This window comes from Diadema setosum, chromosome 7 (assembly GCF_964275005.1).
Source record: "Diadema setosum chromosome 7, eeDiaSeto1, whole genome shotgun sequence".
Taxonomy (NCBI): Eukaryota; Metazoa; Echinodermata; class Echinoidea; order Diadematoida; family Diadematidae; genus Diadema; species Diadema setosum.
The window spans coordinates 7,137,554-7,160,549 of NC_092691.1; the positions used below are offsets into that span (position 1 = coordinate 7,137,554).

Sequence of the window (22,996 nt, forward strand, 5' to 3'; positions counted from 1 at the left end):
TGGATGAAGAGGAGAAAGATGAGATGGGGAGGAGAAAGTGGAGATGGAGACAAGAAGTAAATAAACAAAGAGATACAGTGAGGTGGATGGACAGAAGAGATGAACAGATTGGTGGAAAGATAGATAGCCTGGAGAGATAGATTGAACGGTGCATGAAGACAATCAGAGAGGCGGACATTGCGTGTCATGCTTTTGGCAGTGAAGAGAATGTTACCAAGATGACATAATCCCCAGAATTTTATGAATTTATCAACCCTTCCTGTTCTTTGTTCTCTGATTGGCAGAGATGTCTGGAAGCGGATTGTCAATGAATAGAGATTACCTAATTTCCAATGAGTAGAGATTATCTAATCCCCCTAATCTACATTGCGTCACCTTAGTGGGCTTGGTTACTTTACAACTGGACTAAGTTTGGACGGATTACTGAATGCTGGAAGAAAAAAGCATGGCAAGTTGAGAAAAGTGGCTGTACTCACAGGGTTAAGAATGAAAAGAACATATATAGCAGATTATGAATACTTGTAAGTCAAGCCTAGCAATTTATAAGGCTCCACTGATACAATTAATTTCTTCTCCATCTCATCTGAAGACAAATAAATAGATAGATGAATATTGTTTGCTGTTCATGTCGTGAAATTCCAAATTTAGATCCTTTCATGGACTAAGGACTGTTTGAATTTCAGTGGCAAAATTAATTTAGACTTATTTAAGTTTTGCACATCTGTGACCATCCAGCTCAAAACCCACAAAAAGTCACAGATTAGGATTCTCAATAATGGACCAAAATAGTAATTTGGGTCGATCAAATCAAATTTTTAAAGTTGTCTTACCCAGTAGAGTAATCTCTTCTGTATCTTCTGTCAAAATTTTATGTGCTTAAAACAAAGCCCAAATCAAGATATTAGCAATTTTCCCCCCATATTTCTTTGGACAGACACTGCTTCACTGTGATTTTTATTGAAACTTGTGCACAGCACACCTGAGTGACCCTAATCTTTAAATCCTTTTATGATAGAATTTTTTTCTCCCTTTTCTATGAACCTGCACCTCCTACCTCTCTCTTATTTCAGTCACCTTTTAAATAGATTAGAATGGTCCAATTTTAACATGAAGTTATGTATCATTTCAAAGCTCAGAGCTTACTCTTTTAACATATGAAGAAAAAAGAAAATTCCTTTTGGCCTACTTTTTGTGGGTTTTGAACCAGGCTGCCACATTTAGTTCTCCTTATGCACTTTCATTTCAAACTTTCAACACTGCACAAAATAACAATTAATGATGCGTACAAATCAAAGTCTTTTTTTTAATGATAGAAGTGCAGTACCCTAATGAGTTTACATTTAAAAGATGCCATTAGTGGAAAGAAAAGATGGTGAAGCAAAAACTGTCTCACAGGTCAAATTGGATATAAACTTATTCACGGCATCACCTACCAGTAGCGGAAGGTCTGGTGGCGGTCCATAGGTCGGATGTTATTAAAAATTAACCACACAGATAACTGTGATCACACACCAGAGTTCCTACCCAAAACATCTGGTGGAACCAGATGTGCCTCCGGGTGTAAAGTAGGCACATTAATCAGTCTGCTCCCAGTAAGTCATTGACATGGAATATTCATTTCTCCTTTGACTTCTCAGTAATACCTTCCTTTCTCTTATAGCCTTAAAGGCATAATTTACCATTTGCAGATGAAAAAACCCAAACAGCATCAGTGCTTTAAAATGTGAGTTTAGGGATAGAAACAACCACTGTAAAAATTTGAATCTGTGTAATCAATGTTAAGTATTGTTAAATACACAAAATGTGAACAATAGTTATAATGAAAATGTTTTCAGACTTAACCATCTACAATTATGGTTTATTGAGAAAAATACTGATATCTCCTTATATTTTAGGCTTTACTGCGAGAATTTATTTGGTAGGATGTTTTGTAATACAACAGACCTACTCATTTGCACCAAATGTGATATCTTTAAAATCTTTAAAATCACTGCTCCCAAAGGTAAACAGTACCTTTAAAGGAGACCTCAGGATGATTTTCAGACTTTTACATTCAAACATTTATAAATTGGTTATACATACCTTATACTGGGTAGAGAGTTACAGAATTTGTAGTGATTGGGATTAGGAATAAGAATGTTTTCAAAATGTATAACAAATCACAGTGAACAAAGATGATGACATGGCAGCCTCACACAAGAATGCATGAGTGGGGGCTCAAGAAAGCAGAACAAATGAAGAAAGCATGCATACATTATACACCTGTGAACTTGTTGAACAAGTGGTATTGTAATGGAATTACACTGCTACATTTCTGAAATACTGTAAAACATGATATTTTCACGGCATGAAATTTTTGCGAATGGGAGCCAACGGCCTCATTCGCAGCATGAAATTTTCGCAAGTTGAGCCTCCTATGTCATCATCCTTGTTCAGTGTTTGGGTTTTTCAGAGTATTGGTTTGTCTGCTCAAGGACCACAATAAATTCCACAAATGTCTACATGGCACTATCAATGTATGTACTATATAATAATATAGAATCATATAAATTGTCTGGAATGTCCCTTTAACCCACCGAACACTACATCACTTTCCTGTCCATAGGTATGTGTGTGAAACTTGTGCACATTTGATTAATAGTCATAGAAATGATTTAAGTACCAGTGCACTTAGCAAAGAAAATACATTTCCACAAGATATCACATAAATCTTTTTAAAATATTTGCATATTTCTGTGCATTATAGATAACAAAGAAAAAAAAAACAACTTTGAAATATTGTGATATAACTGATTTTTTTTTTCACAGAAAAAGAAGCATTTGGTAGAGTATCATAAACCTCATTGCAATGACTATGAATACTATTTTTGTTGTGTATGACGAAAAGAATATGTGCCATGTATGGATATATCGACAAGTGAATGCAGTGCATATAGTGCATTGAAGGCATACACCCATAGACATGTCCCTGTGTGGCATATTAAAGGCTTTTCTTCATACAAAACAACTTTGAATAGAGTTCTGAGTTTAATAATTTCTTATTCCCAAGCCCAGCATTTATGTGTCTATGCCTTATAACCAAAGTTTGTCCCCCCCCCCCCCAACAAAAAAAGGTAAGCTTTTTCAGGGAAGACTGATAGATGTTAAAGGCAGTAGTGTAAACACAAAATATTTCAGTGTACTGAAATTTTCAAGATTTCTTTGTTCAATTAAATTTGGACAAAAATAAAACACAAAAATATAGAGGGGGATATTGATATATACAAAAGTGTCCTACTTATTCTAGATTATGAACAAATAAAGTTTAATGAAATCTACAGCATTCAAAGAATAATCATGCAAAAGTTTCCAATTGTACAGTGTCTGTCTTTTGAACATTATAGCAGTGATCAAAACATTTTCTGTGTATGGTAATAGGCTTCAGCAAGTAATAAGTCCTAACATTCATCAAATGAATGACTTCTAAGATTTCCATACCCCTTTCTTTTTCCTGAATGATTTGACTTCATTAAGTCAACATGAATTAAAAAAAAAAACCTGTTTTCTTGTGAGAACTACATTTTAATCTTGCCTACAATTTAAAAGTTCGACATATAAAACAAATTAATGTTTTTCACTGATGAGGAATTAAAAAAAATAAACAAGATACTGAAATGTTAAATCATTAAATCACAAAAGCTGACTTTCTATTGTGGCCTGTATGTACATATATCTCTCCTTCATGCAGGCATGCAATATGACCCCCCCCCCCCCTTCCCGAAAAAACAACAACAGAAAACAAAAACAAAAAATACATTTCAAAACAATCAAGACACTTGCTTAGCTGCTATATTACTTGTATTTTTTAAAATCTGACTGATTCAGTCCTTAAAAGTGGACACTGATTTCAATGTCATTGTATATTCCCTACCCACAATACCATTCTGAAGAGAGGGAGCTTTTACACACCTCACTATTTTCCCCAAAAGCCCTGGTCTCTAATAGCTCATTCTAAGTCATCACCTCTCTGCTAGCATTCATCACACATCATTCACTCTCTAACGAGGTAATTGCACAAATCGCAGTTGTACCTGCAGTCACAAACCGAACAGCAGCGCAGAAAAAACTCTGCTATGTTCGCCAAATGTTGAACAACAAAAACAACATCGGCGTGAGTTATCTTTGTGCGCCAAACTGATGCCAGGGACACAAAGCCAGCAGTGCTCAATAATGAGAAAAAGACAAATGTCCCAAATTTGTCAGACAACATCTGCACAAACAGAATCTTTAATGGGATAAGTAGTGTCACCTTTTAGAAGTCAATCGTCACCCCTCATTGGTGTGAGGGACCCAACTGGCAGAAATGCTTGTATTGATTTATTTTTTGTTGTATTGTATTGTTCTGGTTTTGTTTTGCTTTGTTTTTGACTGCAATACCAGTTTGATCACTGCACGTGTGGACATGAGGGGTAAAAGTGTACTAATTAGGGGGTCATGGGACCAAGTTCCAGACTGAGTGCCTTTCCATACCCCTGTCACAAGGCTACCTGGCTCTCGTTTAACAAGCCCTTGACAGATGCTAATTGCACTAGAATGCTGGTAGCTGATGAAAAAAAGGTGCGGATTACTAGCAGGACATTACACCAGAAAATGCAATGGCATTCACAACTGCACAGAGGGGTAAATTGCCTGACTAGAAAAAAGAGAAATGCACTCTTGAATCAAACATGAATCTTTTTTATCAAACTATCATCTTGCTTTAATTATCAAAGCCCTAATAGCATAGTTTTGATAATGAAAAGTTGTTTGCAGAGAAGCTGCTAAAATGTTTGAATTAAAGGGACTGTACAGTACTGGTTGAGGTGAGGATTCAGCTTGTAATGTTTTGTGAGATATTTAGAAACCACTCTGTGAAATGTTAATGAGCATACGATTCTGAGGGGAATCAAAAGTTTATTTGATGAAAATCGGTTTTGAAATGTCTGAAATATCTAAAAACAACGAAAAACAAAGAGATCCTAATAAAAGACATGGCCTGTCAATTTCATTAGGATCGCTTTTTTGGATATCTCAGCCATTTCAAGGACAATTTTCATCAAATAAACGTTGAATCCTTCTTGAAATTACATGCTCTTTCATATTTCAAAAGAGGTTTTTAATTATCTCATCCAAAAAATATCATGTACCTGAATCCTCACCTCAACCAGTATTGTACAGTCCCTTTAACATATCCTTTACTGTGAACTATGCTCATGCTCAAAGACTATGCAATTTCTTCTGTTCCTGTTGTCAACTCTGAGAAAATGCCTTGCTACATTCGAGCACATTCTTTGTCAGCTGATCATGAATCTCCCTTTTAGCTTGGTTGAGGTCTCAATACAAATTCTCTCCTGACATCCATGAAGTATATTGGCCAATACACCAGCAACATGCTATGAACACCCATCTATAAGAGCTTCAGAACCTAAAAATCCATTTATTTGTACTTAGTTGACCTTATCGAGGACATGATTACTGCAAAATTATGAAAACACAATACTTCGGTAGAAAGTCACATTGTATGACAATAATTTGTTTCTATTCCAATCATCTCTGTTTTACTTTGTCTTGCAGATCTCTTTCTATATTCATTGGTGGCAGCTCTCTTGCTTTATTCATTGGTGGGCAGGGGGGAAAGTTATTCCAATTCCCAGGCACCTCCCTCATCCTACATGGACCAATCACTGCGCGGTGATAAAACTGATGGCCCCTCTGCCGCACAATCAGTAGTGGTATCACCGTGGTGATAGAGAGACAACAAATTTGGTTAGCTGCGCAACACAGAAATGCGTTATTACAGATGACAGCCCGGTGACATCTCGCGAGATGCACTCCGCTCCTGCTGCTCATCTAGAGATGATGTTGACTTTCCTCCATCATCATCGTCGTGGTAACAGAGGATTCTGGTAGCATCGGGTGATCAGAGTTATTACTCAAGAGGAGGAAGTCGCGCGACTCGCGGGGAGGTGCTGCAGTTTTGCTGTTTGACATGTTCTCGTTGGGTGGTTGGAAATCTTCCAATTTCCCCCGAATATTTTCACACGTTGCTCGACTGAAATTGATGCATCAATAAAGAGCACACGCCCACCCATAATCTGGTGCGACATGTACAATAAAATCTAGACGAGATCCGTCATGACACCCTATCCATCATTGCTTCTTGCTGGGTGAAATGTCCCCTTGTACTGGTATCACATCCGTACCTTGTCTACAAAGATTTCCTGTGAGAATGTACATGCTAAGATTTCATGGAATCTGTATGTGTAAGAACACAAGACAACTTCTAATCATGATTTTTTTTTTCTATCATCATTTTTAGATGTTCAGATAGTGACAAGAAATACTTCATAAAAGCAGCATTGGATGTGTACACAACTGTCATGCTTCGTGAGGACATACATTGTATAAGGGATTATGTCACTTCATGCATCATAGCAACTGCTCACTCAGTTTCTAGTATAGAAAACTATTGCCACAGTGCTTGATATTAGAGTTACTGTAAATTCCTTTTATTCATTTAATAGGGGAACCCATGGAAAAGAACAAAAAGTGGCAAATACAGGACATCATTAACAAAAATTCGGTCAAATCTTTAGTTTTAGGGTGAAAATAAAGTGAAAGTATCATTTACATCTCATTTGGGACAATTATGCAGATTTTAACAAAGTAAACTAGAAATGTTGCTATGGCAAGTGGGACGTCTCTGCCATTATTGCCAATGTGAGACGACAAAGTCACGATTGGCAAAGAATCATCATCTAGTAATTATACAACAATTTTCATGACTTTCATGACATTGAGCCACTTTCAAAATATGGAAAATGGGTGTTTTTTTTTGCATTTTTACTTGACCTTTGACTCCAAATGGCCCCAAATTTTCTCTACACAATCATCAATTACTGTGTGGTATTATGAAGGACCCCACATGTACAAACTTGTGCATACAATGTACCAATTTTAACTACACTGCTAAGTGTACACCAGGCCTGGTGTACACATTTAATCATTTCCTGGATACGGAGAAACTATAGTGTAACTGCAGCGTAAAATAGTATAATTTTACCATTTCAACCTGACCTTTCATCGTTGATCTTTGACCTCATGACCCAAAACTTCAAAGAGAATCAATGTCAGGCAATACCTGTAGGCCTACATTGTATCAATGTACTGAAGAAGTTTTATTGATAGCAAACAAGAGCACTAATACTTTGGAAAATGTAATTTAGATGAAAATACAGTTTGGATACAGGAAAAGAACAGATATTGATAAAAACTTTCAATCTAAGTCATTTTTTGTTCAGCATAACACAAAGCAACTAACAGTTGAAGTTATGTCACCAACAAAATCAATTATGGACAGACAAACAGATGAACAGAGAGATGGACACATGAAAACATAACGCCTCCAGTGCCACTTTGTGGCAGAGACATGAAAACAACTACAACAAATTTCGCTTTACAGATAAAGTAATGTGCAGAGATTATTAACTCACATGTCATTTCTTTAGATATCACTTATCAAAAATGATAAAGTGATGTGAATTTTTGGCAGGGATGAAATATCAAAAATAGCACTAAATTTGAGTAATCCTTGCTGAAAGCAATTGTGTACATTGCTTGTCCAAATTTAAACTGTGTTCATCATTTTGACAGATACGACTGTGACAAATTCCTGTTATTACTATGATCAGTTCTTGTGTGGTATAATTGATACTAATGTATAGCAAATACATGATTAGCAAATTAAAGGCATGCTTTTTCAATGTTTGAAGATAAACAAAACATGTACATTGCATTTTCAGTGTCAAACACTGAATGGGCAAAACATCAAATCTTTAATTTGATAAAGTGTAACCTTATCAAGTCCAGTGTCTTGCATTAGACTTGCTATGCCTTGTTTACAATTATAAAGAGTTACTCAGTCTAATTAAGTTTTATAATCACTTCTTTATGCTTCTGTTTGTCAAAACTTCTCACAAATGTAATTTCTGTCAAGATTTAAGATCTCTTCCTGACACCTCTCTGATTACACAATGCCTGACGTGTATGTTGGTCTTACATCCCGTATTTGATTAAAAATGGGGCGGTTGATGGATGGAAAGTCAATTTACACTTCATATCAAAAGTAGAAAGTGAAATCTGAAGCAATCCCAGGCCTGTTACGGACGGGGCGGAGAAAATGACGATTCTGATTAGACTTTGGCAAATACAGCTGGTAAGTGTTATTTGACAGTTACTTCTCTCCCTTGGGAGTTTAATTTCAAAGTTGATGCCTGGAGCAAAAACATGACAATCACGAGATGCTCTTCTGATCACCTGATATATGCAAACTCTTCCTCCATTTCACGGCAATCGTTTTCCCGACTAATATTTCTCACGGACAACTCACGAGGCTGCCAATCATGATGCGAAGCGCGTTTATGAATGTGAAAGTGAATCTCTGTATGAAAACGAAAAGACAATATTGTCGGACGCTGAGCAGCGATTCTGATATTGTTGGCACTGGTATCAGCGTTCCTTTCTGTAATCTGAAAGCGATATGCAGCCTTCATCACTCACTATTTCTCAAATGCTTCATTCATTCAACTGAGATAAAAACTTCATTAAGACGATAACGAAAGGAAAACCAAAATCCCTCTCATGTGAACAAGTTTTGGCAAATGACATATCACGATAGACACGTCCATCACCTGCGAATCGTAAAGTAAAAAATATCAATGACTTTAAAGGAGAAAGAAATATAATATGAATATCTAGGAATTCAATACCATGTAAAACACAAAAATTATGACTCTCATGTTGATGTAGTTTATACAACTTAGATGCGCTAAAAAAACTGCAAAAAAAAAATTAGATATGTGTGAGGAACAAAATATCTTAAAAACATAAAGAAGAAATTATTGACAGAATTTTTGCACCACACTCTACAGAACATGTCGCTTATTTTTTTGTTTGGATACATTTCCCTTGATTTTATCATCTTGTCTTATATGCCAGTGATTGTAGTAAAAAATCATTGTACACTTTTGGCAGTCATCTGAATATCAGGAGTATTATCAGATGGTGCAAAATTGGCCATTAAACTTATGACTGACAGGACATTTCACTCTCTAAGCTTGATCTGGAGCCACATAAATTGAATTTAGATGTATGGGTGACTAGCAAATGCTCACACGACTGACCATTTGCAGCTGATTGACAAACTGCCCTACATTGACATAAGTAAGCACTGAATTAATCAGTGTTTTGGTAGTAGCCATGATAAGAAATCATGGGCATATATACTCAGGCAAGATTTGAACCTATGACCTCCTGATTGGAAGGTCATAGGTTTGAAACCTGCCCGTGTACCAGTGGGAGGCCTATGTAAGCCCATTATTATTTTTAATTTTTTTTTTTATCACGGCTACTACCAAAACACTGATTAATTCAGTGCTTATTTACATCGATCTACAGAAATTTAAACTGATCATTATGTGTGAAGCTTTGGCATAAAAAGAAGATCCCAAAGTCGAAAATTATGAGAACCTGATGAGAGCTAGCAATTTGGAAGCATGTGTAAACGGTACCAGAGTTGTGTTTTTGGAGAAAGTATTATGTAAAACTGACGCAGTTTCTAAGATTCTATGTGCTGTGGTAATATCAGTTTATCACTGGTCTATGCTTTAAGCATTTTGAATATAAAAGGGGAATTTGTTCCAAAGATATGGAGTAATAACAGAAAATTGTTTATCACTATAATTGGCACAGTACGAAGATCATATGATAGCGGCAGAGTCAGAGGAAGAACGGAGAGATGGGGTTGAAGCAGAGGAGTGGAGAAAACTCAAGTCTATGAGTTAACACAGGGCAACGTCATTACGTATCTTATATACCATAAAAAGGACTTCCATTACTGGGATAGCTGGTTAGAAATGAAATGTTCAAGTTGAAAATGCATTCAGCTATGACTGTTTGTACTTCCTGGTTGAGCGTAAATGGCACCTTTCTCACATAGATCGGCCTTTTATCAAAGTTGTGCCACATATTTGCCTACAAATATTGACCCTCCAATCTCCATAGATGAGAAACGGCTATTTCCAGGGATCAAAACTTTATTCAAGAAAGCTTAAACTAATTGCCTGGACTGGAAAACATATTAGCACCCAGAATTAAAAAAAGTTCAATCTGGAATGGTGCAAGCAAAAATGTTCATATTGTCTTGCAAGGTACTGTGATCGGCAATCACTTCTTTCTTTCTTTCTTTTTTAAACATACCTAAAAAGGCTTTCCTTGTGGGCAAGTCTCAAGAGAGATCTAGCCAACCTTTGTTGGGGTGAATCTGCCTCAGTTTGGACCCTGTTTGCCGCTCATGATGTGCACAAAGACCAACTGTATTTGCCTACCCCACAATTTTTAATTTGCGGTCTCACGCAACATTTTACAGCCTCTTCTGAAAGTTTTTCTCTCCCCCACCCCCACCCCAGTTGTTTCCCTGCCTCTGCTCCTTTCTCGTTCATTTCGGTTCCTCTCACTCATTTCCATCAGTGAATCTCTCCTTCCTTCTCTTTCTCTTTTCTTTCTTATATTTTCCAAATGCACGTTCATGTCCTCAAATATTGACCGTCTCAGCCGTGTGAGCGACACGCTGGGGCCGGGCTAATATTCCCATATGAGATGGGCACACAGAGCATGCTCAACAAACAGTGATGGACGGAAAAACGGAGAGCTCTTCGCTCCCGAATTCAGCTGCCTGCCGTGGCCTTTTTGCACACATCTTCACGAGGTTCAAACACACCCCACAATACCTAGATGCACTAGGAGTAGGGAATTCAAATGCAAGGGTGCAAGTTTCTTTCGCTGTCCAACTCTGTGGCTGCCAACACACAAACACACGCACATACAAACATTGTGTGGGTGTTTTAGGATGCGTTACGGAATCCAATCCGTCAATTTATCAATCTTGCATACCGAATGGTATCCAAGCTCCCTCTTAGCTAGAATCCATTCTACATACAGCAGAATGGAACAGCTTCATGAAAAAAGATATGGACCATTGATACCCAACAAATTTGCATAAAGTACATAATATCTTTGACACATTGCTAAGAGTCATCCTCATAATAAACAAAGTACCATATATATATATATATATATATATATATATATATATATATATATATATATATATATACATACACACTATATATATATATACATACATACATTATTGAACTTGTCCCTGATATAGGCCTACATAAATCATTACATGCATGTGATAGGTACATTAATATTTACATAGTCAAAGGAAAACTTTTGGAAAAAACTTTCTGATCTAATTTCTGATCTAATTCTTCATTTCTTTGTTGCATTACCTCTACTCAAATCTTTGTTTTTGTGTCTTTGATATTTGTATTGATTTGAATGCAAAAATAAATCAAATAAAAGCCAAACCAAAAGAAGGGATCATTGTCAAATATCATGAAGCCAAATGTCAATGTTACGTTACATCAATTGCTCTCAGGTGCAATCAATAATTTGTCAGGTGGTGATTATGGCGATTGTTCCATGTTTTATTCTCTTCTTTTTGGATGAGCTAAAATGGATTTCTGCTGCTAAAATGGATTTCTGGCGTCCCTATAACCACACATGCCTTGCAACACTGTCCAATCACCACAATCTTGCCCATCCCCCCCCCCCCCATGTTGACTCTTCTAATTTGCATGCTTACCTCATCGTCATGGCAACAGAAACATGGTGCAAAGCACAGCAACTTGCACAATACTTGCAGCCAAGTTCTTCAGCCCCTCCCAGTGTCACACCATGCTCCCCCCTCTAAAGAAAGTGAGACGATCCACTCCACCAGGTCAACTTGATAGGCAGATATTTGGGTCAACCTGCAAGATCGGGAAGATCAATGATAAAAAAAGGTTAAAAAAAAAGGCAGGAGTTTAGTGACACACAAAATCCGACGAACCCATTGTGTTACCCAACCCTTTGAGAGGTCTTCACACGAATTCTTGGCAAGCATTGGTGAAGAATTAGAGAGAAACAAATATAAGCTTTCATGGCCAAGTTTTTCTCTCTATTTTTTTTTTTTTTTTTATAAAACTTCTTCTGGAGTGGGTGTTGGATTAGAGATAAGAGAGGTACACGAAATCTTGGTGATAAAGATTTGATTGACAAGAAGGGATGGGAACTTTGACAATGATGTATGGGACGACTTAAGAAAGTATCAACTTTTTGAAGGAGATTGATTGTTAGATGTTTCTGCAGTGTATATTTACAAACGTTTGGTTCTATTTGAGAAGAAGCATGGGCCATCACTGTTACAGGTGCATGCCAACTTTTTTTTTTTTTTTTTTTTTTTTTTAAAGCAGAGGTGCTTCTACTTAACACCTTCGCTGTCATTTTTTTTTTTTTGGATCAACCATCCCCCCCCCCCCCCCCCCCGCATTTCACTAGCAGACATTATACATTGTACTTTGTGAATGTTCATAGTCACCAAGAGAGTAAATTGCATAAAATCATGCTTAAGGGAATGCAAACCCAAAGAGCAATGTGGATTGAGTGAAAGCAGCAACATTGGTAGAACACATCAGTGAAAGTTTGAGGAAAATCGGGCAATCGATGCAAAAGTTATGAATTTTTAGAGTTTTGGTGTTGGAACCGCTGGATGAGGAGACTACTAGAGGTTATGATGTATGAGTGGACAACAATATAAAGAAAATATAAAGGAAATTCAACAAAAATTCACTGTTCTAGCATTATGAAAGAGCACTTGACTAACCGCTTTCACAAAGCAGGGGGAATGATTGCTACCCTTAACAATATGTCACTATCAAGTTGATGGAATTTGTAATTTTCATGAAAAATGAATTTTTGTGGAATTTTCTTTATATTTTCTTCATCTTGTTGTCCACTCATACGTCATAACTTCTCGTAGTCTCCTCATCCAGCGGTTCCAACACCAAAACTTTAAAAATTCATAACTTTTGCATTGGTTTGTCCTATTTTCCTCAAACTTTCACTGATGTGTTCTACTAATGCTGCTGCTTTCACTCAATCCACATTGCTCTTTGGGTTTGCGTTCCCTTTAAGCATGATTTTATGCGATTTACTCTCTTGGTGACTATGAACATTCACAAAGTATAATGTATAATGTCTGCTAGTGAAAAATGCAAAAAATGGATATCAAGATGAAAACACACACCTTAGATCAGCACGTTTGTGTCATCACTGTGTGCTCTTAAATCTTAAGCATGCACATATATGCCCCTAAATGCATTTACACATTATACAAAAATATACATTATACATATATACATATATATTTATCTGAATTACAAGTGTCAAGAAAATAGGACAAGACAGAGAGCTTACACTATCCTCTTTCTCTCTCCCCCTTTCTCCCTCTCTCTCCCCCTTTCTCCACCCCCCCCCCCTTGCTGGTATATATCAAATATTTTAGGCTGACTAAACAAACATATTTTGAAAAAGGAAATTAGTTGTCGTATTTACTATCATTATTATACGTAGTAGTACTAGTTGTAGCAAAGTATCATTACTATCATTTCTATGGTTTCAACCATCATTTTTCTTAACTCAACACATTAATTGTAATAATAAATCATGGGCAGGTGGGTGATTCTTGGAACTGCATACATGAATGCAACCAAACATTAATAATAGGGAGGAAAAATGGGATTGTGAGGGATGTTGGTTCAATGTGATTCCATGGTATCATTTCATTCCCCATTGGAAGTGGGGCACAACAGTCCACCAAATGTGTATATTTGTGCATGTGTGTGTGAGTCATGACAGTCTTAAAATCAGTAGTTCAAATCACAAGACAGCAAAAAATGCTTTCCCACTGTTTTAAAGATTGTGATTATACAGATGCTGACTTTGAAGATCAACATAAAGTACATGTTACTTATCATATTTTGCAGATTTTTTTCTGAAGTTAAAATTGAGAGCTTTAGGACAGCATGGCATGAACTCAGAGTTCAATGTTTGGTGGGCAACTTTATTCCAACATTAGTGACGATGCTCACAAAGTTTAATACCCGGTTGAGGACGAGTCCCGAGTATTTAATACTAAGGCAGGCGTCTATGGGAAATGCGTGCTGTAGTAAAATCAAACCATCCTCAACGGGTTAAAACTTCAGTGAAATGTTGTTTCTATAAAAATGGAAAGGTCAAAAAGACTCAGAATGACCCTCATGAATAGAAATCTATCAAGTTAATGTATTTAATTGGGGAAAAAACAACAACAAATCAATCAAAGTTACAGTCAAAATGAGATCAAAATCATTGTCTATATAATGGGAAAGGACAAGAAACATGCCATTCAGTGGATATACCTTGAAAATAAACTTAATGGCTAACTGATGTTTGGAAGAACTCTCTTGAACCATGTCTAAATACTGTACATCCTAACCTGTGCTAAACTGTAGCAGCGTAGGTGATATCAGTCAAACTAATTTTCACCCTTCTGCCAATTTTCCTGATTATTGCTGGATTCAAATGACATTTGTCTGACATCGCAGATTACCTAATTTTCATTTCTCTCACCAGAGATGACCAGCGGTTACCAAGGAAAAACCAAAAAACTGACCAAACTTTGACAAAACATCAGGAAAAAAAGTGTGAAGGTTAATTAAAGAAATATCACTAAATGTTCATAGGCACAAAAACGTGAAATAAAATATTAATGGAAAGTCTTACCAAAACCCATTTTCAGCTTTTAACAGTCATCTTTTTGGCAGATTGAAATCTGTAATGCTGTCAAAGCTTTTTACAAAAAAAAAACCCTGTTGCCTGCAAGCTTTGCCAAGTATCAGGGATGTGATACGTGGCGCACAACAAACTCCCATTTGCCATGGGCCTATTTTAGATTGTGCTTCTAGGGTTGCTCGAGAGAAAACTTTGGCAACTGGCACAAGCTTAGGATTGGAAATGCAAAGTTGCCTTCCTCAGGTAGCTTCTCATCAGCTAGACAAGAAATGTAAAAGTCCATTAAGATCTTCACTAACATGGGAATGGTAAAAAGGACACTTTACATCGGCAAAACGTCGCACTGACGATGTGGGCCCTTGAAAGCTAGGTGTGCAACATTATGAATTATGCCATTCAAGTTAGCGACTATTTAAGGTCAGCTACCTTCCACTGGCATGCCAAAGCATACATTTGAATTCGCTGCCGTGGCTGCACATGCTGAGGGAAAGCGAGAGTTCTGTTTACTACTACTTCAAGCACTCCAGGTGAAACTCATTCATAAGATTTGACCAAGGTGTACCGCAACCCTTCAACGGTGCTCGAAAAAATTGCAAATTGCCGCGGAAAGGTGAGCTAGCAGAATATCAATGAGACGAAGCCGAGGATCTGAAAGAGGGGGGAACGGGAGAAGTGAAGAGGCGCCGTTGAAGAGCAAGGGATGCTGGGGGGAGCTGAGGAGAAAGAGGAGCGAGGGCAAGAATCGATGAAAGGTAAAACAAGATTGGGCGAGTGAAGTGAATGAGGCAATACTAAAGGAAAGGTGTGGGGCTGGGGGGGGGGGGGGAGAAGGGGGATGGGGCTGTTTGAAAAGGGACAGGGGCTCAAAGACAAGGTGACTCCGAGGTGCGATGGACAGGGAGATATCAAATTGGTGCATTACAGAGAGAGTATGGTGGAAGCTATCAAGGTAATGAATAATTTTTGGTGAAGGAAACACTGATGCTAAATGACAAACTCACATACAAAGTGGAAAAGCACAGTGGTCTGTGGTAGGAATAAGCTGACGATTAATAGCTTAAACTTTCAAGCTGTAAATGGATAGGCATAGCAAGAGCAACAAGAAACATCCAGTAGCAGGATAAAGGAAAACATATTGAAGAAAAAGGTTTGCATAAAATCCAGTCTTGCATAGTTTAAATTCTCTACCAATTTAAAGGTTAACAACAGACATGACAACATTTAATTAGTATTAAAGTTATGCAACAAAGACATCAGTTGATCCGTCATCACAAACCCTTTCTTATGCAGGAAGTAATATCCTCAGCAACAAACTTGATGGGAGTGTCAAGGTACTTCTACCAGAGAGGGAAAAGATGCTTTCAGAGATGGCATGGTTTCTGCGGACAGGTGAATGATTGATAGTTATCAGTGTCATCGTTTTCTACGAGGAGTACGTCATTTAGGGCCACCTGCTGAATGTAAGGATGCGAAACATATGATGAACCTCATGTGACAGGATTCTGTATACAGGCATCTGGGGAAATAAATTTCGAGTTTGAAGGGCAAGGTTGCCATTAATGTTTTCATGACTCATCTAGTAAGTGCCAGTTGAATGCTGAAAGGGCAGAGGCAAACTAGGAAAATAGTCAAATCTGTTCCAAGGACTTAAGATGAGAGCTACTTTGCTCTGAAAAAGTAGTGCCGATACATCATTCTGAATTGATATACATGAAAATTATGCATGTGGTCAAGATGATGTAGAAATTAATATGGATGGGGTTTAACAGTCGTAGAGAAGGGCGTGCCCCTGCCTAAAGTCGTCCATCGATTCTCTCGGCCGCGAGACGGGAGGGACGTCAATCGGCACAAACTGGGATGATAATGCGGCATTCAGCCTGACCTGCTCCGTCATGCCAACGGGGGCCTCCCTGCATCCACTCAACACTTCACACACTCCTATTTAGATTGAGAGTGTCCATTCATGGGATCACATTTTAGGTGGGAGACCTGGGCAGCGAAAAAATGGATGCACTGTGCAATGTGCAAATGGTACCTGACCATCAGAGAGAGGTGTGCAGGAATAAAGATGAGCAGCAATGGGGGGCGCAGAAAGGGGGGCAAAATCATCACGCTACAGGTAAATGGTGTGGATATGGAGCGCTGACTGGCCCGGGGAACCTGTCTGAAAGATGTATACTAGTATATCTTGTGCCTTGTCAGGCAAGACTTTTTATCACATTGACAATCAGTCACCGAAGACACCATCTCACCTTACATATCTCTTTCTCATTTTCATTTTTCTGTTCATTCTTGAGTATAGTATCTCCCAAACATGATCATATTTTCGCAATTTTCTGTTCACTAGATGCCCAGGTTTTGCTATTTTGTCTTGTCTACCATCGGTATTGGCAAGGTAATGCAACACACTATTAACATGACGGTAATATATACCAGATGTCTCCACAGACAAGGTCTCATTTGCTAAAAGAATTACCATAGCAACGGCCAGTCAGCATGCACAATTTGATGCTGTAATGACAGATACATTTATGGCTTGTTCCTGGAGCAACAAGTCTCTCTGACATGAAGGCTCTCTTCTTCTGAGCCAGTGAAAATATATATACTGCAGCTATGCAACTACCATCTACACAAAGTGCATTTGGATGAGTCCAAACTCTTAGAAAGAAGAAAGACTGCAATGAAACCTTTGAATGCCCAATAAACTGCATCCATCTACTATCTCTCTTACTGTTGTGGTTTCACCTAGGATCTGCCTACTCAGCTTATGTATGCATCGTGATGTATAATAGTACACCAAAGTTTGGCAGCCAGCACTAGAGGGCTGGATTAGGTGTGGGCACCACAGGGGGATACTCTTCAGGTGAGGCGGGTGGGCACAAAGGGATGCCAGCACATAACCCATTTGCGGAGGAATTTTCATCCCCGAGATTTGACACCTCAGCTCTGTCTCCTGGCCCCCGCCCAATCTAGCAGGGGTATAATATAGAGGGAGGACTGCATCTTGGGGAGTCATTTCACACCCTTGGTAATGGTTATTAACTTTCTGGAGGATGATTTCATGCCGTGCGAGCATCTCAAGCTCTGCAGTCCCTCGTCGTCTTACTCCAAAAATCCCAAATCAACAGTGTTGCATCAGAGTTCATTGCAAGCTTTCCTCCTCTTCTGGGATGGATATTACCTCCTAGCTCTCCATCATCTATTCCTCCTCTTAATCAAATATTTTTTTCACTCATACTTTCTCCTTTTTTCCCTCTCTCTGTCATTCTCCCTCTTGCTCTTCTTTCCAGCATTTACACTCCCTTCACCATTGAAACTTATGAAGTCCCTTATGAAAACCCACCAAATCCTAACAAAATTTTATTTGTACATGATAAAGAGCATCAGAACAAGAATCTGTCAGAGTCCAGATCAAACTTCCTTGCAGTTATTTACATATGAGATTAAAATAGTGCTCCAAGAAGTTTTCTCTGTATGCTAAAAGCATTTTTCTGGTTTGGTATGTTTGATCAAATCCTTTTTTGACTCACAGTATAGCCAAATCATGCAGAAATGTTAGAATACTGCTTTACATTGAATTAGTCATCATGTAGCAAAAAAAGGCTTGTTGCTACATGAGGTTCCTCCACATGTATCATTGATGTGCCCTCTTTCACACTCTCTTCACCCCCATCCCCCCTCACCCCCCCCCCCCTCCCTCTCATTTTCTCTATCCTTCCCTACAGCTTCTACCGCCCACATTCTCAAATATCACCCAGCATGCTTCACATAACCCGAATGTAATGCCAGGCATGCAGAAATGCTCCGATGGCAGGCATTTGGTGATCAGGTTAACCAGATTAACACCGGCAGTGACACCCTCTTCCAGGCGCAACCCTCTTGGGTACCGCCAAACCGATATCGCCAATGCTGCTGATTGAAATTAAAGTGCAGCTAATTTCAAGGGTGTTACTTGCTATGTATAATTGGTTATAACTGTCCCTGTAGAGAGCTGCTAATCTTGTGACAGTGTCAAATCAAATGATTCGAAGCACATATTTCATCTCGACATTAGCATAATATGCTCTTCAAAAGGCTTTTTGCTCTTGCACAGTTAAAAGAGGATTTAACCCTATGAACAGAGATACAAAATCAATTTGATGTCACAGTCTACAGTGCATTTGAAGAAAAAAATTAATTTCAAATGGATCTTTGATCACAAATATGTACCAACTGTAAAATGTGAACTTGAGAAAACAGCCACAAACTCTAACTAAAATATCATTCTCATGTTTGAAAAAAAAAACTTGTGCTATCTACTATGTTAATATTCCTGTGTATTGAGTGTTCTTTATCTTTTCTGAGTCTCATCAAAAGGTGTAATACTGTTAGTAATGTGAAAATCAATGGAAATTTTAATAGTCATGTCATCCTAAGCGCTACAATTATACTTCTAGTGCATAAATCTCAAGTCAAAGAAAGTTGGTATAAAAACCATGGCCACTTTGTTCTGTCACCCTGTCACAATTGTCTTTATTTCCACCGTCTCACACAACAGGTTAGCTTTAGGTACTAGACACACAACTGCTGGCTTCAGCATTTCCACTATTCAACCCTCTCTTGTCCAGGATATCAAAATGCCATTGACATTCAAGGCAATATGGTTGCTAACGGTAGTGGCAGAGTTAAATGTTACAAGCTCTGTCTGCCACACACCTGCACTAGGATGAAATCCTTTGCAGTACATAGGACCTTATACTAGTAATATGGCTAACCCTAGCCCTAGCCCTAGCCCTAGACCCTTTTTGTGAGATGTGTAAATTGTTGTTTTTATACTGGTCTGATTTTTATTATCATGACATTTATCTATATTGTCTATATTGGTATATGTCTGGAACCTGTTAGAAACATCCACAGAGTGTAAAGTAAATACTAATTTATTGAGCGGCCCGTTTCTCTATAAGCTTGTCTTTTCCATGGGCCTCTCTTTTCCATTGATACAGATATCTTAAACAAATGTGATATTGGAAATAAGATTTTATTTGAATTTGAATTTACATTTAAATGCTGTGAGTGGATGTACGGCTGTGGTACAGGTAGAATGGAATGTATGTGGCTCTGCCTCATCAGTCGGCTGGTCCCATTCTGTCTCCCAGCATCAATCTGGTACTCCTTCTCCCCCTCCCCTCCACCTCTCTCTTCCCTTCCTGCCTTTCTCCCCGACATTCATCAACCCAATTCTCTGCCACCGTTCCGGGGTCCGATGAGGATGGGGGAGGATGGGGAGGAGGAGGAGGAGGAGGAGGAGGAGGGAAAGCCAAGGTCGCGGGTAGGTGATGTATGGCTGCACTTCAGGTGTAATGTTGGGGACGCAGGCTGATGCGGAATTTGTCTCAATCAGTGGGGGAAGACACCGAGATCCTCAGTCATCTGTCATTTTTTTTTTCCCCCGCACAAAATCAAAACTTGCTTGGAAAACTGGAACTAGCTAGTAAGGGCTGTAGCAGTTTGGCATTCAAGCTATACCTGACATATCAAAAAACACAAGTGAAATTTTGAAAACCATCACTGTGTTTGATAGATGCTAATGGATAGTATGTATAACATATCTACCTCTGGCTCTATTGCAACAAAAGATGAAAAAAACATGCAGTCTATCCAAATCCCCTAACAAATTCGAATAGAGACACACAAACACACAAACAAACAAATATATGGCAAAAGCCTACCAGTCACAATGGACAAAATGGTTAAAACTGAAGAAATATTGGTTCAAATAGATGCTACTCAATCCAACTACACTGGGGTATGACTTATATTGCAATATATGATATAACGTGTTGGATTGTAGCTGTTCATATCATGCAAATATATCTAAATATTTTCTTTTCCGGCAACTTTTAAATGCCTTTCCTTAAGTCTTTTAGTCCCACACCACCTCAAATCACACTGACAATGATATACAAAACAGGTGCCCTGTTGGTAATGACAGAGTTGAGATACCTTAATTGTAGGTTTCCCCAAATCGATCTACTCCCTTTCTTTTTCCTCTTCTTCCTCCTCTTCTTCCATCTTCCTAAACCCCATTCACAAACTGACTTTGACAGTGGCATCTGATATAATGGTGCACATCCTCACCCCCTTTCTCTCCCAACCTGCGCCCCTCAGCTCAGGGGGGAGATTGCTACGCCATGCAAAGTAGGTCAGCTGGAGGCCAGCTCCTCAGGTGTTCACTCATTCCACCAATTAACGCACACCTCTACCTGTTAGAGGCCACCTTTTCCATTTACCCCCCCCCCCCCTAAAATGCTCCCCTGACTGCACCCCTCCCTCGGGAAAGACCTACCTGAAGGTCCATTGCTATTCCCCTTTCTGTGCCTCTGCGGCATTAGGGCACACAGTGTGAATGGGAATACATGCATAACTACCTGTAAGCCGCAGCGATTGTACCTGTCCGCAGGTGAGCTACTTGCATATTCCATCAACCTGTCCATGGCCACCACGCTGTCATCGTATGACCAGAATGCGATAGCCAATCAGCTCAGGTTGAAGTGTCCCCACCCTAAAGTTCTTTATATGTGCATATATATATTTGCGAGTGTATATGTTTCTCTATCTCTCCCTCTCTTTCTCTTCCTCATCCAATCCTTGCAGGTTAACCCGTTGAGGATGGACCATTTTGCTACAACACACATTTCCCATAGACACCTGCCGGAGTATACTCGGGACCCGTCCTCAACAGGTTCAGGTATACTGGGCAAATGCAAGGACACACAGGAAAGGATGGTCGGGCAGAAAAGATGGCGAGGTCAACTCCAAGGAGTGGCATGATTCCTCAGGGTGCCGATGACTTACCACCTCTGATAATCACCCCCATAACTGGCCTCCTTCCTTCAACCAAGCTTTCTCAGTGAGAGAAAAAGACTGAGCAAAATACTTCAAACAGCCACAACAACCACAACAACAACAACAACTAGTGATGATGCTGACAATTCAAAATGCATCAGTTCAATTCAGTAATATGCTCAGTGAAGCTTCTCTTAGTTGAAATCATTTGTGGCAAAGATAATATTCAATCCAAGAATGGTTGATTTATGCACAACTTCCTTGCATCACTGGCAGTGTGGACTAGTAAAGATAGAATGACATGGATTGATTCAGATTATCCACCATGTACTAAGAGGGATGCCAAAGTTGAACTTATCTGATCAAATGAGCTACTTTGCAGCATTTAAAGAAATATCTACATTGTTTTCACAATGCATTAAATACATCACTTACTTTCATGAGGAGGGAGTAGATCATAATATAAACAAACCTAATAATATCTTGCAATGTCTCCCTGGCAGCGGCCCTCAGCACACCAGATAAAACCTAGGTCAAATCCTGAAACAACATTTAGAAATCCATTCATGCAATAATTACTCTGCAATATTACTATCATGATGATGGAATATAAGAACATTGTGTACAGATGAAAGTCATCTATTTCTTCTAATCTCACTCTTTTACTTCTTTAAATGCTACACTTTCATGTCAGTCATTCAACATTTCTCTAACAGGGTTGCCATAAACTATTATTTGTCCCTTACCATTCCTAACTATCTCCCAGTCCCTTCAGAAAGACATGAATGATGGTTTATCCCCTGTGGACAGGCACCACTATCTATCCTCCACCCCATCCTGGCATTTTTTTTTTCTACATGTGGGACTATGGAGCAAATGCTTACAGGTCTCCTATTGACAGGTTCACGGCAGCCTTTCATCAGCATCCTCGGATTGCTCTCTTGATGGGTCCTTGTCTGTCTAAATTTTCAGGTGGTTCCACAAGCCAGTGGATCCGAAATGTCAAAACACCCCCACTTAATCCAGTTCCCTGCGTAAGCAAAACCCCAGAAGATAGAGAGAGAGAAGCGCAAGCCTTTCCTAGCTATATAAAGAAGCCGATTTGGTTCCCCTATCCCCTCTTCAGACTGAGAGTTTCATCAGTTTTCATATGTCCTTTTGTCCTTTAAGACTGGAAGGGTCTATTTTCAGTTACCATGGCAACTACCTGCCTGTCAATTTATCCCCGTGCAAAAGTTCATATCTTCATGAGCTTTGCTTGAACTGTGAATTTGGGGTTTACAGGCCATCTATACTTCAGATCAATTCAAACTCACTGAGGTTTTCACACCACAATCAACTCTGCCTTGTGGCAAAACGCTAACATCATCATACAGTATAATCTTATATGGATATAATTCAGCATTTCTGCTGATGAGCCAGTTTTCATGTTACA

The 22,996-nt window shown here is 38.7% G+C and overlaps 1 protein-coding gene across 1 annotated transcript in view; it reads right to left on the reverse strand.

The window, feature by feature from the left end:
* The window catches only part of LOC140230334 (repulsive guidance molecule A-like), a 139,846-nt gene extending 127,997 nt beyond the window's left edge, over positions 1-11,849 (reverse strand). Inside the window, exon 1 of the mRNA XM_072310485.1 lies at positions 11,729-11,849. Within this exon, the coding sequence (XP_072166586.1) occupies positions 11,729-11,739 (11 nt within the window). The 5' untranslated portion in view covers positions 11,740-11,849. The remainder of the gene's footprint in view (positions 1-11,728) is intronic.
* Positions 11,850-22,996: the final 11,147 nt, after the last annotated feature.